Below are 15,935 nucleotides of genomic sequence, written 5' to 3'. Positions count from 1 at the left end.
ATCACAATAATTACACAATTCTCTTACATAGGAGAAAATTTAAACACAAAAATCTCTAGGTATTATATGAGAAAATACAAACATGAATATTGTTAAAACTAGCCATTATGTATATGTTTTAAATTATTATTTCTGATATTAAAGTTTTAGAAATTCACTGATAAGTTTTAATGTGGAATTATTCTTAAAATTAAGTTGACTGTATAGGACAATCATACTGTTAGATAACTTGGTCAAGATTTGATGTTAACATTGCAGCTTTGTTTTGTAATAATTTCACCCTATTCTCTACAGGAGCTGACCAAGCGGGAGGTAGAATATATAGCACTGTCCAGAGATACTACTGAAACTGATCTGAAACAAAGAAGAGAGATCCGGGCTGGAACTGCTTTCTACATTGACCAGGCAAGTTCTCATTTTATCCCAGAATTCTCTCCTTGGTTGCAGCCAGTTCTTTTCATATTATTTTCTAAAGTAGAGTTGTACATAGTGTTATAAAGAAATTGGTGATACTTCTACTCCTAGGGGATATATGAATATTGGTGAGGAAGCTGTGTCTCTATATTCCCCTAGGTTGCTGGTGAATAGGGGAACACCAACCCCAATCACCTTTGCTTGATGTTATGATTCTCTTTCTAAATAACAGTGCCCAGGAAGGACCCTAAATGGTCAGGTGGATGGGTAATCCTTTCAGGTCCCACCTGGGGTTGGATCAATTATTAATATTGGGCTCTGATTAGCCTTGGATCACGTTGTTCATCTGACTGTATTTGCTCCCTCCCCAAGGGCTGTGTTATAATGACCACTCAGGAAGGTACTTATTAAATGCTTTTATCTATGATCTTAATTAGGGAAAGGATAATCAGGATACTGATTGGGGATTGGAGATCCTGTCAAGCTAATATCTGTAGGCTATAATCCCTCAGGACTGGAGGCTATTGATTTATAAAGCTGGAGCTATTATTCTTCACAACCCCTGGTTCAGCTTGGCCACTGCCAAACCAGAGCGAGTCTGCTCTGTTGGATACAGCTGTATTGATGATTTCCTCTCAGCTTTCCTATTATCAGTTTGTGATGTGTTAGCCTTCATAGCCTTCAGGAAGTAACCACCCTTAAAAAACTACTCTCTTCTTCTTAGACCTCCTTCCTCCCGTTCACCACCCAGGCCCAAATACCTAAATAGCTAAGATGATTCAGATACCTAACGATCTAGAGAGATTCAGAGAGAACCAATGACCAAAGGTCAGAGACCCACAGATCAATGGTCAAGGACCAAGTCCCCCAAAGATCAATGTTCAAAAGCCCCTCCCAGATGGCTATTAGGGTATTTATACTCTCAGGCCAACTGACTTTTGCCCCTAGCTCATGGCATCTGGGAACATTCTGATGTCTCCAACTGTCTCCCCTGTCAATCAAGGTGAGACCAACAATTCCCAGGGTTTGAACATAACAATAGCAAGATGTAACCTGAATCTTAGAAATAATGTTGTAATGTATATTAAAACCCTGACATTTTTAATATAGTCACTGTCTTTTCCTCCTCTTGAGAATGCAATGACGGTTTAAGTATTAATGAGACCCTAAATGAATATTACTGTACTAAAATATATGGATAAAGACCAATGCTGCTGCTCCCAGGGTGCTGTGTGGTGACAGATTGCTGAGGTGCCGAAGAGGACCACAGGTGTGGTTGGCCTGGCAGTATGTGAGACCCCATAGGAGCAGCTAAAATTATTATACACTAAGATTCTTGATGTTCTTGAGTTTCTGCCCTCAAATACAGCATATAGAAAATACATAGTACAGATTACAAGTGAAAGGATGAATATGGTTCTAACAGGAAACATATCTTTAGAAACTAGAGGATGAGCTTCACGCTGGCCAGCTAGAAGAGTTTATTGTCCAGGCTGAAAATGAATTATCACTGGCAAGAAAAATGTTGACTTCTTTGGTAGCCTTTAGTGGAAGAACCATTAGCCAACCAGTGGAAATGGCCATTGTAATAAATTTTAAATATTTCTGTTGTATAATGTAAAAAAAATCATTAAATAACTGTTTAAATACTATTAAGATATTTTTGAATTATTAAAATTTGATTAACAGGAAAACTAAAACAAGGCAGTTATGGATATCAGTTAATTGATAGGATTAATTTAAAAATATGATAGGGAAAGACCTTAGTCATTTTAACTTGAAAAGCATTTATTCATAAGATAGATTGTTTTAAAAGTCCTTTAAAGAAAGTGATTGCACTGTGATTTGGAAAATCTAATCAGAAAGATAAATTTTTTTTAAATTTTCAATTCAAGAACAAAGAAAGCAAAAGAGTCTAGTATCTAAGAAGTCAAAAATTGAAGTGTAGTATAGAATGGGTATATGGAAGACTTCCTGTAAGTATTTTTCAACTTTAAGTTTAAAAGTTTTTGCTTAGAAATGCTAGTTTCTAGGGAAGATCTGAATACAGTGGTATGGTTGAATTAATTGAACACTTTTAAAATGATGCTTTGTTTTGTGGTAAGTTCCTGGTTAGCCAGTAGTCTAAAACTTATTAATTGAAATGGTATGTTTTTATATAATTACATGCATTTTCCCACATTTTGAAAAGTAATAGAAGAGATTTTTCAAATTGAAGTTGACTGCTTGGCTTTGAGTCTGTCTGTGTATTTAATGATGAAAAATTTAAATATATGCAATTTGATCTTATGAATATTAAACAAAAATGTTCATTAAAAAAAGACCAGGGGGGCAGCTGGGTAGCTCAGTGGAGTGAGAGTCAGGCCTAGAGACAGAAGGTCCTAGGTTCAAACCTGGCCTCAGCCACTTCCCAGCTGTGTGACCCTGGGCAAGTCACTTGACCCCCATTGCCCACCCTTACCAATCTTCCACCTATGAGACAATACACCGAAGTACAAGGGTTAAAAAAAAAAAAAAAAGACCAGTACTTCTGACTTCACATTTTCCTTTTCCTTCCTCTTCATTGCCTGTGTTGGATGACATTTTTTTTCACAAATGAAGAAAATACAGAAAATCATATATCAGCAGCTATGTACTAATGTTTTCTAACTTGAAAAATCATTTAAATTGCAAAGGGAAGTTCATATATATATATATTTGAATGTTGGTTTGTCTTTATTTTTAGGTACAGATTGGTAATTAGCAGTCATGTTTAATTTCTTTTCATTAAATCCACTTTAAATTTTTATTAAAAAACATTATCTTAAGTGTTCAACATGTTTAAGGAGTTCCTTTAACAGAGGCAATTTGTAATTGACTATACCTTTTGAGTTTTTATTAAGGACATTTATGCAGAAGTCAGGTATCATTTGACTATGGTAGGTCCAAAAAGAGAAGGAAAAAGGCTATTTTATTTATTTATTCAGACTAAAATTCAGCGATTTAGACTTCTCAATGAAGTTTCACACAAAATGTTCTAAGCAATCTTTCAAATTAGAAAATATTAGTGCATAGCTGACTATATGTTATTTCTTTTATTTTCTTCATTTGTGAAAATTTAATTGATAGAAAACAGCCACAGGGGTTTTTATACAGTTCGTAGCATCACATTCCTATGTAAGTGTATGGTTATCTTCATCTATGTATGGAAAAGGAAAACAAAAACTTTGAATGTGAGTTACTGAAAATATAAATAATGTTTTCTCTCTACCTAATTGGAATGCTATTTTCATGATAGCTTTGATTTTCTATTGCTAAGTGCTAGAGGCTGTTGTAAGCAATCTGATACTCTTAGTAGTTTTTTTTTATTTGACTTAGTGAGTTTTTCAATTCAATTAAATAAACATTTTTTAATTGCATGCTATGTACAGAGCATTGTTCTAGTTGGTGGAGGTGTTATAAAATTTAGTTGACATGATCCCTATCCTCATGAAGCTTATTGTTTCTCAGTGACTACTAACTAACCAATATACTGAAAAAGAAGTACAACGTATATTATGAGGGACAGCAGGGACTAATTACTAACTATTATCTGAGTCAAACTTTAAAAGGGAAGAAATACAGCAAAGTCTTTACAAGCTGTTTGGGCACAGAGAACACTTAACAAAGCCAGGGAGGTTTGGGTGGGACTGGTTAATAAAGAGTGTGATATTGTGGAGCAGAATAGTAGATATATAGGATGAAAGGGCAGGGTGCCACAAGACTGTAGAAGTTCTTTCATCCTAAGCAAGGGGGTTGGATCTTTACTTGCTAGGCAGTTTGTAAGGTTTTGAGGAGAAACATGATCTATATGCATGCCCAAAGAAATAGTATTATGATAGTATGAAAGATGGATTGGCAGTAGTGATACCTTAATACTGTAATCAAGTTCTAATGAGGACCTATATTGGAATGGTTGCAATTAGACTAAAATGATTGAATCAATGAAAAAAAGCATTTATTAAGTCCTTACCAGGTACTCTACTAACTACTGGGGACAAAAATGCAAAAGGAAAATAATCCCTGATCCCAAGGAGCTTATGTTCTAATAGGGATGTATCAGGCTGGTGCCCAGGGAAGGTTTTACATGAGGAGTTGATGGCTTTTTCAGGAACAACAGTATAATGATAACATTAAATTGATTATCAAGTCTAAAGTAAGAGCTAGAAAGTATTGGGGTTATTGGAGGAGTATGTGTTTAGTGGCAGGGCTAATAACATGACAAGTGTAGTATAAATATTAAAAATGATAAAGGCTGGTATAAATATATAAATTAGTATTTTAATTAAAGCCATGTTTATAGATAAAGTTATCAGACCACGCGCTTGTAAGCATTCAAAACTGCCGCCTCCATTTTGTTTCCTGTCTCTACCTCCCAAATCTGCTGGCCAAGACCCTACTGACAAAGAGACCACTCCCTCCTAACCCAGGAGATTTAAGTTCTTCCCTGCGTCAAGACGTTGGCCTCCCCAAGCCCAAAGACCCGGAAACGGAAACCAGTTGGATCACGGGAAATGTAGTTTTGATACATTTCCCATGTCCATAGAAATATATACACTTCTAGATGGCTTTTCCCAATTTTCACTTTTACAGTAGATGGCACAGTCTGGTCTGATGGTCAAGGACTGACTAGATATTGTGGGCTTATTGAATTTGTGGTCACTTATTCACTAGTCAGGACATACTGACCCTGAAGGAAAATTTCAAAGAGGGGAGATGAACATATGTTAGAGATACTACAGAGACAGAATTGACAAGACTTGGTAACTGATTAGATGGGACAGAGAAGATAGAAAGATAGAGTTTTGAACAAGGAAATCTTATGGGGGGAGGGTTGTGGTGCTACTAACATAGAAATAGTGGAGTCAGATAAGAGTGAAATATGGTTTTGGTTATAATGGATTTGAGGTATTTATTGTTGAGGACTAGATAGAATGTGGGATACGAAAGAAAGGAGAAAGTCGGTGATAATACCCAAGGTGTGAGCATGAGTAACTAGGTGAATGGTAGAAAGTTAAGGGATTCCAAAGGAGCAGTGATTTATTTTAGTAAGATATTAAATTCTGTTAGAAAATGTGGAATTTGATGTAGTTCTTGATTGGTCTAGGATGGAGTTAGAAATCTGTCACCAGAGCTTGGTAGAAAAAGTATGGCTCTGTGTGTGTGTGTGTGTGTGTGTGTGTGTGTGTCTGAGATTTTGATGGGGCAAGAAATTCATCATCAATTGTTTGTCAACTTTTAGTATTAGTGACTTACTCAAGACTACATATTCATTTTGCCTCATATTATAATGACAGAATAGAGACTGTTTGCCATGAGCTCCTTCTTTTCTCCCTTATGTCTTAAAACTCCTTAATATTCTACAGACCAATCTCCTTAATGAACATATATGCAAAAATTTTAAACAGAATACTAGCAAAAAGACTCCAGCAAGTGATCATGAGGGTTATTCATTATGATCAGGTGGGATTTATACCAGGAATGCAAGGATGGTTCAATATTAGAAAAACTACTCACATAATTGACCATATCAACCAGCGAAGCAACAAAAATCACATGATTATCTAAATAAATGCTGAAAAAACCTTTGACAAAATACAACACCCATTCCTACTGAAAACACTAGAAAGTATAGGAATCGAAGGGCCTTTCCTAAAAATAATAAGTGGTATATACCTAAAACCATCAACAAACATCATATGCAATGGGGATAAATTAGAAGCATTCCCAAATAAGATCAGGAGTGAAACAAGGATGCCCATTGTCACCTCTATTATTTAACATTGTACTAGAAACACTCGCAGTAGCAATTAGAGAAGAAAAAGAAACTGAAGGTATTAAAATAGGCAGTGAGGAGACCAAGCTATCACTCTTTGTAGATGATATGATGGTCTACTTAAAAAATCCTAGAGAATCAACTAAAAAGTTAGTAGAAACAATCAATAAACTTTAGCAAAGTTGCAGGATACAAAATAAATGCACATAAATCATCAGCATTTCTATATATTTCCAACATGTCACAGCAGCAAGAGTTAGAAAGAGAAATTCCATTTAAAATCACCCTAGACACTATAAAATACTTAGGAATCTATCTGCTAAGACAAACACAGAAATTATACAAACACAACTATGAAACCCTTTCCACACAATTAAAACTAGATCTAAACAATTGGGAAAACATTGATTGCTCATGGGTAGGACGAGGTAACAATAAAAACAACCATCCTACCCAAATTAATTTACTTATTTAGTGCTATACCTCTCAAACTACCAAAAAACTTTTTTACTGAATTAGAAAAAACTATAACAAAGTTCATTTGGAAGAACAAAAGACCAAGAATATCAAGGGAAATAATGAAAAAAAATATGAAGGAAAGGGGCCTAGCAGGACCAGAGCTTAAACTATTCTATTAAGCAGTAATCATCAAAACAATATGGTACTGGCAAAGAGGCAGAAGGAGGACCAGTGGAATAGACTTGGGGTAAGCGACCTCAGCAAGACAGTCTATGATAAACTCAAAGAACCCAGCTTTTGGGACAAAAACCCACTATTTGAAAAAAAACTGCTGGGAAAATTGGAAAACAATATGGGAGAGATTGGGTCTAGATCAATGTCTCACACTGTATACCAAGATAAATTCAGAATGGGTGAATGACTTGAATATAAAGAAGGAAACTATAAGTAAATAAGGTGAGCACAGAATAATATACTTGTCAGATATCTGGGAAAGGAAAGAATTTAAAACCAAGCAAGAGTTAGAAAAAATTACAAAATTACAAAATGTAAAATAAATAATTTTGATTATATTAAACTAAAAAGTTTTGGTACAAACAAAACCAATATTACCAAAATTAGAAGGGAAGCAGCAAATTGGGAAAAAAATCTTTATAACAAAAACCTCAGACAAAGGTCTAATTACTCAAATATGTAAGGAGCTAAATCAATTGTACAAAAAAATCCAAACCATTCCCCATTTGATAAGTGGGCAAGGGACATGAATAGGCAATTTTCAGATAAAGAAATCAAAACTATCAACAAACACATGAAAAAGTGTTCTATATCTTTTATAATTAGAGAAATGCAAATCAAAACAGTTCTGAGGTATCACCTCATACCTTGCAGATTGGCTAACATGACAGCAAAGGAAAGTGGGGTATGTTGGAGGGGATGTGGCAAAATTGGGACTTTAATGCATTGCTGGTGGAGTTGTGAATCCAACCATTTTGGATGGCAATTTGGAAGTATGCCCAAAGGGCTTTAAAAGACTATCTGCCTTTTGATCCAGCCATAGCACTGCTTGGTTTATACCCCAAAGAGAGCATAGGGAAAAAGACTTGTACAAAAATATTTATAGCTGCCCTCTTTGTGGTGGCAAAAAATTGGAAAATGAGGGAATGCCCTTCAATTGGGGAATTGCTGAACAAATTGTGGTATCTGTTGGTGATGGAATACTATTGTGCTCAAAGGAATAATGAACTGGAGGAATTTCATGTGAACTGGAATGATCTCCAGAAATTGATGCAGAGTGAAAGGAGCAGATCCAGGAGAATGTTGTATACAGAGACTGATACACTCTGGTACAATGGAACATAAGCGATTCTCTACTAACATAAATGCAAGGATCCAGAGCAAGGCTGAGGGACTTATGAGAAAGAAAACTAGCCACATTCAAAGGAAGAACTGTGGGAGTAAGAACATAGAAGAAAAACAAGTGTTTGAACACATGGGCTGATTGGGAATGTAGATGCTAAGCAATAACTAGTCCAACTATCAATACTATGGAATTAGGTCTTAATCAATGATACATGTAAAATCCAGTGGAATTGTATGTCGGCTACAGGGGGTTTGGGGAGTTTGGGGGAGAAGGAAAGAACATGAAATATGTAACTATGGGAAAATATTAAAAAAAATTAAATAGTATTTGTATTCACTTTCCATAGTCAGAAGGAGGATGCTAAGTTGAGGGAATACATTGTTAAATAAAGAATTGTATTCAGGTTGTATTACTTGTATTTTACCTCCTTTATTTCAATGTTTTTAAATGTATATTTCATTTGCAATTAAATTTTATTTTTTTAATGATCAAGCATTTATTTTTTCTCATCTGCCTTCCCTTTCCCTTAAGATAAAAACAAAATCCTTTTAACAAATAAAAAAACCAAACTCCTTGATATTACTCTCCCTTCCCCATTCTTTTCTCCTTTATTTCATTCTGTAATGAAGAGCAGATCTTTCTCCTCAACAAAATTAACCTTCTACCTGTTGGCTATTCTCTTGATCTAGCCCCTGTTTTCTCTATCAAATTGCCTCCACAGTCATTCTTGCTTTGTAATCTTCAGTCTCTCCCTGTTTGTTGCTTCCTTCTCTATAGCCTACAAACATGACTTAAGTCTCCTCTATCCTTAAAAAAAATCTTACTAGACACTCCCATCCCCTCAAACTATCATCCCAGTACTCTTCTCTCCTAGAAAAAGCCACGTACAATCATTGCCCTTGCTTCCTCTCCTCTTGCTGAATTTTCAGTTTTTGCAATCTGGCTCCCAATTGCATCATTTGTTATTTCAAACTTAACAAACATCACCAAGCATCAACATTTCTATACATAGAGAGGCGTGCATTTGATATTGTGAATCTTCCCTATATATAGCTTATTTGTTCTTTTAAATATATCATAAATTCAACCTATTATTTTCAAAGCCTATTTCCCTCTGAATCTTCTTAAATGCTTCATGTGTTTTCTTTCTTTTCTTCTTTGTTTCTGGCATTACTAACAATCACTAACAAGAAATTGCCAAATATGAAGGCTTTTTCTCAGGCAATCTTCTTCTTGTCCTTTTTTACAGCATTAGACACTGTTGGCTGTTCTCTTCTCCTGTATATTCATGCCTTCTTAGTTTTGGTAACACTACTTTCACTTGGTTCTCCAAATTGCCTGACCATTCCTTTTCAGTCTCCTTTACTTGTTCATTGTCTGTATCACACTGCTTCTCAACTGTGGATGTATCCCAAAACTCTGTCCCAGATTCTATCCTCTTCTTTTTATACTTTCTCATTTGGTAATGTCATCATCTCCACTAAGTTAAGTTTTCTGTGCAAATGATATCCATATCCATACCAACATCCTTGAAGATTTGAGCAGGAGCCCCTGCATATGGCCTTTACTCAGGCCAGGCTGCTGACTGGAGACTTCTTCCAGCTGAGGAGAACCAATCATTCCATTACACATCACAAAATACCTTTGCAGATTTAGAGCTTTATGACTTATTAGTCTGTCAAATTCATTACCTACAAAACAGAATTTATCACTTTTTCTCAAAATCTATTCCCTTTTGCAAGTTTTTTTTTATTTCAAATTTTTACTATTAAAGCTACCACCTTCCTTCTAGTCACTCAGGTCCACAACTTCTTTTCCATCTATGACTTTTCATTCTTTTTTACCTCATATATCAGATCAGTTGCCAGATCTTGAACTTTTGTTGCTTCCACATTTCTCATAAATCCTTTTTTCTCCTTTCATATAGCCATTAAAGCCCTGTCACCTCTCAGTCAGACTGTTGCAGCTACCTTCCACAATAGTTACAGTAGCCTGGTATAGATGCCTGGTTGGGGAAGTTTACTAGCACATCATTTTTTGGCTGTCTTGAACTAGGTTATCCAGTTTTGTCTTTTTCACATGAACTATTGTTATGAATTGTTGTTTGGCCACACATTCCCTTATCTTATACATGTGAAATTGTCATTTTGAAACCAAGGGTGGGACTTTTATCTTTATACCTATCCCTGAAAGTAATCTGTAGCATCACATGTTGCAGAGTATTCACAAGAAAGAGAATGAGAAAAAGATCATGCCATCTAGCAATAGTAAAAAATAAAAACAACATACTTGTTTTACCTTTTAAGATTTGAGATTTGCAAAGCACTTTACACAGATTATTCATTCTGCCTTACAACAAACTCTGGGTATGATGCAGACAACCCGGATATTATCCTTCTCATTTTGAATTATAAAATTGCCTGAAAGAATAAGTGACTTGTCCAGAGCCACGTCTATTTAGAAAGTATCTGAAATGAATTTAGAACCTAGATATTTCTGACAATGAGGAAGTCATTAGTGACTTTAAGCAAAATTCTAAAAAACCTAATAAGAAGATGAAAGAAGGTATTATTAATTTGCACTAGAAATTTAGTTAAGATCATAGAAAACACTGTGATTCTATAAATATTCTTTCAAGTATCTCCAATGTTCTCTCATTAACATAACCTTTGTATGTGGAGGAGACCTTATTTAAAGATGATACAACACTCTATTTAGTTTCTATTTTTCAATATTTTATATGTATATTGCGAACTATTTTTTTTCTTTCTGAACCAGAAGCTCTTGGTATAAAAATGTTTTTTTTAATTTATTTTAAAAAATGTAATGTGTTATGTATGGAAGCCTTGAGAGACAATAAGAACACAAGCTTTGAATAGACAAGGGGCCAACATATGATTGATAACCTAGGTTGTAGACATTACATGATTTTTTTTCCAGTAGTGATCACTGATCCTTCAGTTTTACATACTGGACAAAGCAATATTTTCATGCCTTTGTGAAACTGGCATCATCACTAACTTATATTAGTTGATTTCTTGTTCAGATATTGAAGTTTTTTGCCTGTCTTTATTTTAATAGTGATACCTGTGGCTTATGAGAATGTGAATATGAATATTATTGATTTAATTGGTAAATCATATTGGTAAGCCATATTTTCCTGTTGTGCTATACATTATATATTTAACTAGCTTTTCTTATGTGAAATAAAGGACTGTTAAAGTAAAAAGTATTGATTCTGTTCAGAGAAACTGGTGAGCTCATATTCTTCTAAAAATTTTCAGTTTTAAGCCATGGGGAATAAAAATATATCATATCTACTTTTTAAATTGCTTTTCTCTATATCTCTTTTTCTAATGGAAACCTAATATTTCTTGGAGCTTAATATTGTTGATCACAGAGATAGGGTTTAATGTCTTTTAAACATAAAATTTTGTTAAAGCTTTTGTTTTTATTTCACCCAAATTTTACTCTGCTTCCGTCTCCCCTCCCAAAGGGTCAGGTCATCTTAACAAATATTATTTTTAAAATAAAAAAGAGGAAGAGAAAACACATCAGCAAAACTAACTAATACAGAGAAATTTCCTGAAAATATATGCAGTGTCAGCACCAGATTTTAAATTGTATTGTAAAGTAGTAATTATCAAAACTACCTGGGACTAGCTAAGAAACAAATAGAAAGGAAGATCAGTGGAACAGAATGGACTACAGCAAATAATAGTAAAATATAGTAACCTTGTATTTGAGAAAAATATCAATCTAGGCTATTGGGATAAGAAATCAGTATTTGGTAAAAAATTACTGGGATAACTGGAAAGTAGTTTGACAGAAACTGGGTTTAGATCAATAGCTTATACCATTTACCAGAATAAGATCAAAATGTATATATATTCTAGACTTAAAAAGAGATATACAAGAGATTGAGAACACTTTTTATGTGTTTATTGATAGTCTTGATTTCTTTATCTGAAAATTGCCTATTCATGTCCCTTGCCCATTTATCAATCAAAAACAACTCTGAGGTACCACCTCACACCTAGCAGAGTGGCTAAAATGACAGCAAAGGAAAGTAATGAATGTTGGAGAGGATGTGGCAAAACTGGGACTTTAATGCATTGCTGGTGGAGTTGTGAATTGATCCAACTATTCTGGATGGCAATTTGGAGCTATGCCCAAAGGGCTTTAAAAGACTGCCTACCCTTTGATCCAACCATATTACTGCTGGGTTTGTACCCCAAAGAGATCATAGATAAACAGACTTGTACAAAAATATTTATAGCCACACTCTTTGTGGTGGCAAAAAGTTGGAAAATGAGGGGATGCCCTTTAATTGGGGAATGGCTGAACAAATTGTGGTATCTCTTGGTGCTAAAAGAAATAATGAACTGGAGGAATTCCATGTGAACTGGAACAACCTCCAGGAACTGATGCAGAGCGAAAGGAGCAGAACCAGGAAAACCATATACACAGAGGCTGATACACTGTGGTACAATCCAATGTAAGGGACTTCTGTACTAGCAGCAATGCAATGATTCAGGATGACTCAGAGGGGCTTTTGAGAAAGAAAACTATCCACAGTCAGAGGAAGAACTCTGGAAGTGGAAACACAGAAGAAAAACAACTGCTTTATCACATGGGTTGATGGGGAAATGATTTGGGATATTGACTCTAAATGATTACCCTAGTATAAGTATGAATAGTATGGAAATAGGTCTTGATTAATGACACATGTAAAACCCAGTGGAATTGTGAGTCGGCTATGGGAAGGGGGGATGGAGAGAGGGGAGGGAAAGATCATGAATCTTGTAACCTTGGAAAAATATCCTAAATTTATTAATTAAATAAAAATTTCAAAGATAAAAAAGAAGTAAAAAAAGATAAAATTAGAAGAATAGGAAACATATGACCTATCATATTTATGGATAGGAATGGAATTTATAAGCCAATAAGATATGGAAGGCATAGCGAAATGTAAAATATTGTGGTTTTGAGTATATTAAATTGAAAAGTTTTTGTACAAATAAAACAAATGTTTCTAAGGAAGCAAAAAATACCAGGGAAAATGTTCATAGATAGTCTCTTAGATAGAGATCTTATATCTAAAATATATAGAGAAATTTGTCAAATTTATTGGAATAAGAGCCTTCCCCAATTAATAAATGGACAAAAAATGTAAAGACTTTTTTTGGATGAAGAAACCAAAGCCATATATAGGTACATGAATAAAATGCTATAAATCAGTACTAATTAAGAAAATGCAAACTCAAGCAATTCTGAGGTATCATCTCACACCCATCAGATTGCCTAAATTGACAAAAAGACAAAATGATAAATGTTGGAGGGGATGTGGAAAAGTGGGGATAATAATATTCTGTTGGTGGAACTGTGGACCATTTTAGAGAACAATTTAGAATTATAATCAGAGAGCTATACTCTTAGACCCAGATCTAGCAAGTCTGTTTCCCAAGGAAATGAGGGGGGGAAAGAAAAGAACCTATATGTTCCAAAATATTTATAGTAGCTCTCTTTGTGGTGGCAAAGAACTGGAAATCAAAGGGATGTCCATCTATCGAGGAATGGCTAAACACATTGTAGTAAATGATTGTGATAAAATACTACTGCATCATAAGAAATGATGAGCAGATTGATTTTTTTAAAAAACCACACAGAACTATATGAGAAAATGAAGAGTGAAATGAGTAGAAGCAAGAGAATATTACCTACAGTGATAGATTTATATTTAAAGAATAACTTGTGAATGTTCATCTCTAGAGAATGAAATATAAATTTATCAAATGATGCCTTCTTTGGTGTGGTGAGGGGGAAGGAGGGGCTGAATAAAAAAATTCTTTTTAGGGGCAGCTGTGAGGTTCAGTGGATTGAAAACCAGGCCTAGAGACGGGAGGTCCTAGGTTCAAATTTGGTCTCAGATACTTCCTAGCTTTGTGACCCTGGGCAAGTCACTTAAACCCTATTGCCTAGCCCTTACCACTCTTCTGTCTTAGAACCAATAATACCTAGTGTTGATTCTAAGACAGAAAGTAAGGGTTTAAATAAATTCTTTTTTACTTTAAAAAATAAACTGAAAAAAGATAGATAGAATCCTTCATACCCAGGAACTCCATACTTTTCAAAAGAATCCTCTTCTTTCTGGCCATATTTGTTCTTTTTAATTTTGCAACATTCATTTCGGTTATTTTTTTGGTGGTTGTTCTTTCCATTTGCATTGTTGTAATCATTATGGATATTGTTTTATGTATATTTCTTCTTGCATCTCAATAGTCATTATCCTTCACATTTTTCTTCCATTATATTCATGTATCAGTTTGTTTAGCCTTTTACCAATTGATAGACCTCTACTTTGTTTCCAGTTCTTTCCTATGACAAAAAATGTTGCTATAATACTGCCTATTTTTAAATGAAGCATCACTGAAGCTAAGCTAGCTAATTTAAAATAAATTATGGTTCCTTTTTTATAACTAAAATTCAATATTTAATTTAAAATCATTGTAAATGTATTAGAGTCATTTCACCTCACCTATCTGGTTCAAAGATTCTTCTGTATTGTAAGAATTTAAAATTAGGTTTTTATGCTAATATGAGAATTCTAAGGTAATATTGTAGTCTCTGATTTAAAATATTATAGCTCAAGTCAAAATGACTTTTAGTAGTGTTTATTTACAAAGCAGTAGAAAGAGTAAAAGGAGAACTGTAAGAAGAGGGTAGAGAAAATGTCTAGCCTATCACACACTAAATGTTGCTCTGGTGTCTGGCTCAGCCTGGCAGGGCTCTTAACCCTCAGCCAGAGGACCCAGTGGTATCTTATGCAAGGGTTCCACCTACACAGCTTCTTCTAGGAAAGGAAGGCCTCTCTGGAACTAATCTCTTCAGAAGCTAGGAAAGGAAGCCCAACTACTCACTCACCCCAGATGAAGTCCAAAGGAGAAGATCCAGGAGCAGTCCTCCAAGAAAGCAGTCCAAGAGCTAAAGTCAAAGTCCAAGCCAAAGTCCAAAGCCACCTCCAAAAGCCAAGTCACCAGAAGAAGCTCCAAGACGAAGATCCAAGCCAAAGATTCTCTGGACAGGAAGTCCAGGGCTTTTTTCCGCATTACTTCCTGACCTTCCTCTCTTCACAGGGGCCAATCATAGGTTCCAAATGCCTAGCACTGCCCAGGGGGACAGTGTCTGTGGGATCCACCTCTCATCCTCTGAGTGTGTAAACTCTTATCAAAGGATTCACAAGTTTCTGACTGATTGAGTTAGAAGGGTAGAGCTCTCTAAGTAAGTGACTTGTGAATTCTCTTACTTGATGGCTAAGGAAGCATTAAGTAGGGGTTTCTTGACTGATTAACTCAAAATAGACAAAGAGTGTAAAGAATTGCCTTTCACAGTATTAAATGTAGGTTTCTTACTTGACCATCACAACACTATATACCATAAGTCTTCTTCATTTTAAATCTCACTGTTTATTCTCATTCTCCTTCAGTGACTCCTTATAGCCCTCCTTTTCCCTAAATTTTAATGTAGCCTGGGGCTTTTTCTTTGCTTTTATCTTAGTTATTCCATTCTTTTACCATGACTTCAATTATGGCTGCCTTTTAGACATTTTGTACTAGATGTGTTAAGAGGTATCTCAAGGACAATATGTCCTAAACAGAACTCATTATCCTCCCCCCAAACCACTTCTCTTCTAGACTTCTTTATTTTTTAAAAAGGTACCACCAATCTTCCAATCTCCCAGGTTCATTACCATGATACTGTTCTGTAATCCTCAGTTTCCCTCATCTCATAGATCTAATCAGCTGCCAAATCTTGCATTTTCAATATTTGTAACATCTCTTGCATCTGACTACTTTTTTATATTCTCAAAGCCTACCAACAGTATTCAGACTCTTATCATCTCTCCTC

The 15,935-nt window shown here is 35.0% G+C and overlaps 1 protein-coding gene and 1 pseudogene across 1 annotated transcript in view; both read left to right on the top strand.

The window, feature by feature from the left end:
* Nucleotides 1–15,935, top strand: part of VWA8 (von Willebrand factor A domain containing 8) — a 519,173-nt gene that overhangs the window by 66,106 nt on the left and 437,132 nt on the right. Inside the window, exon 4 of the mRNA XM_044669384.1 lies at nt 295–405. Coding sequence (XP_044525319.1) covers nt 295–405 — 111 coding nt within the window. The remainder of the gene's footprint in view (nt 1–294; nt 406–15,935) is intronic.
* LOC123239190 lies at nt 1,555–2,003 on the top strand (annotated as a pseudogene).

Source organism: Gracilinanus agilis, chromosome 3 (assembly GCF_016433145.1).
Source record: "Gracilinanus agilis isolate LMUSP501 chromosome 3, AgileGrace, whole genome shotgun sequence".
Lineage (NCBI taxonomy): Eukaryota > Metazoa > Chordata > Mammalia > Didelphimorphia > Didelphidae > Gracilinanus > Gracilinanus agilis.
The sequence above is the reverse complement of the archived record's forward strand: the minus strand, read 5'-3'. Positions and strand labels throughout refer to the sequence as shown.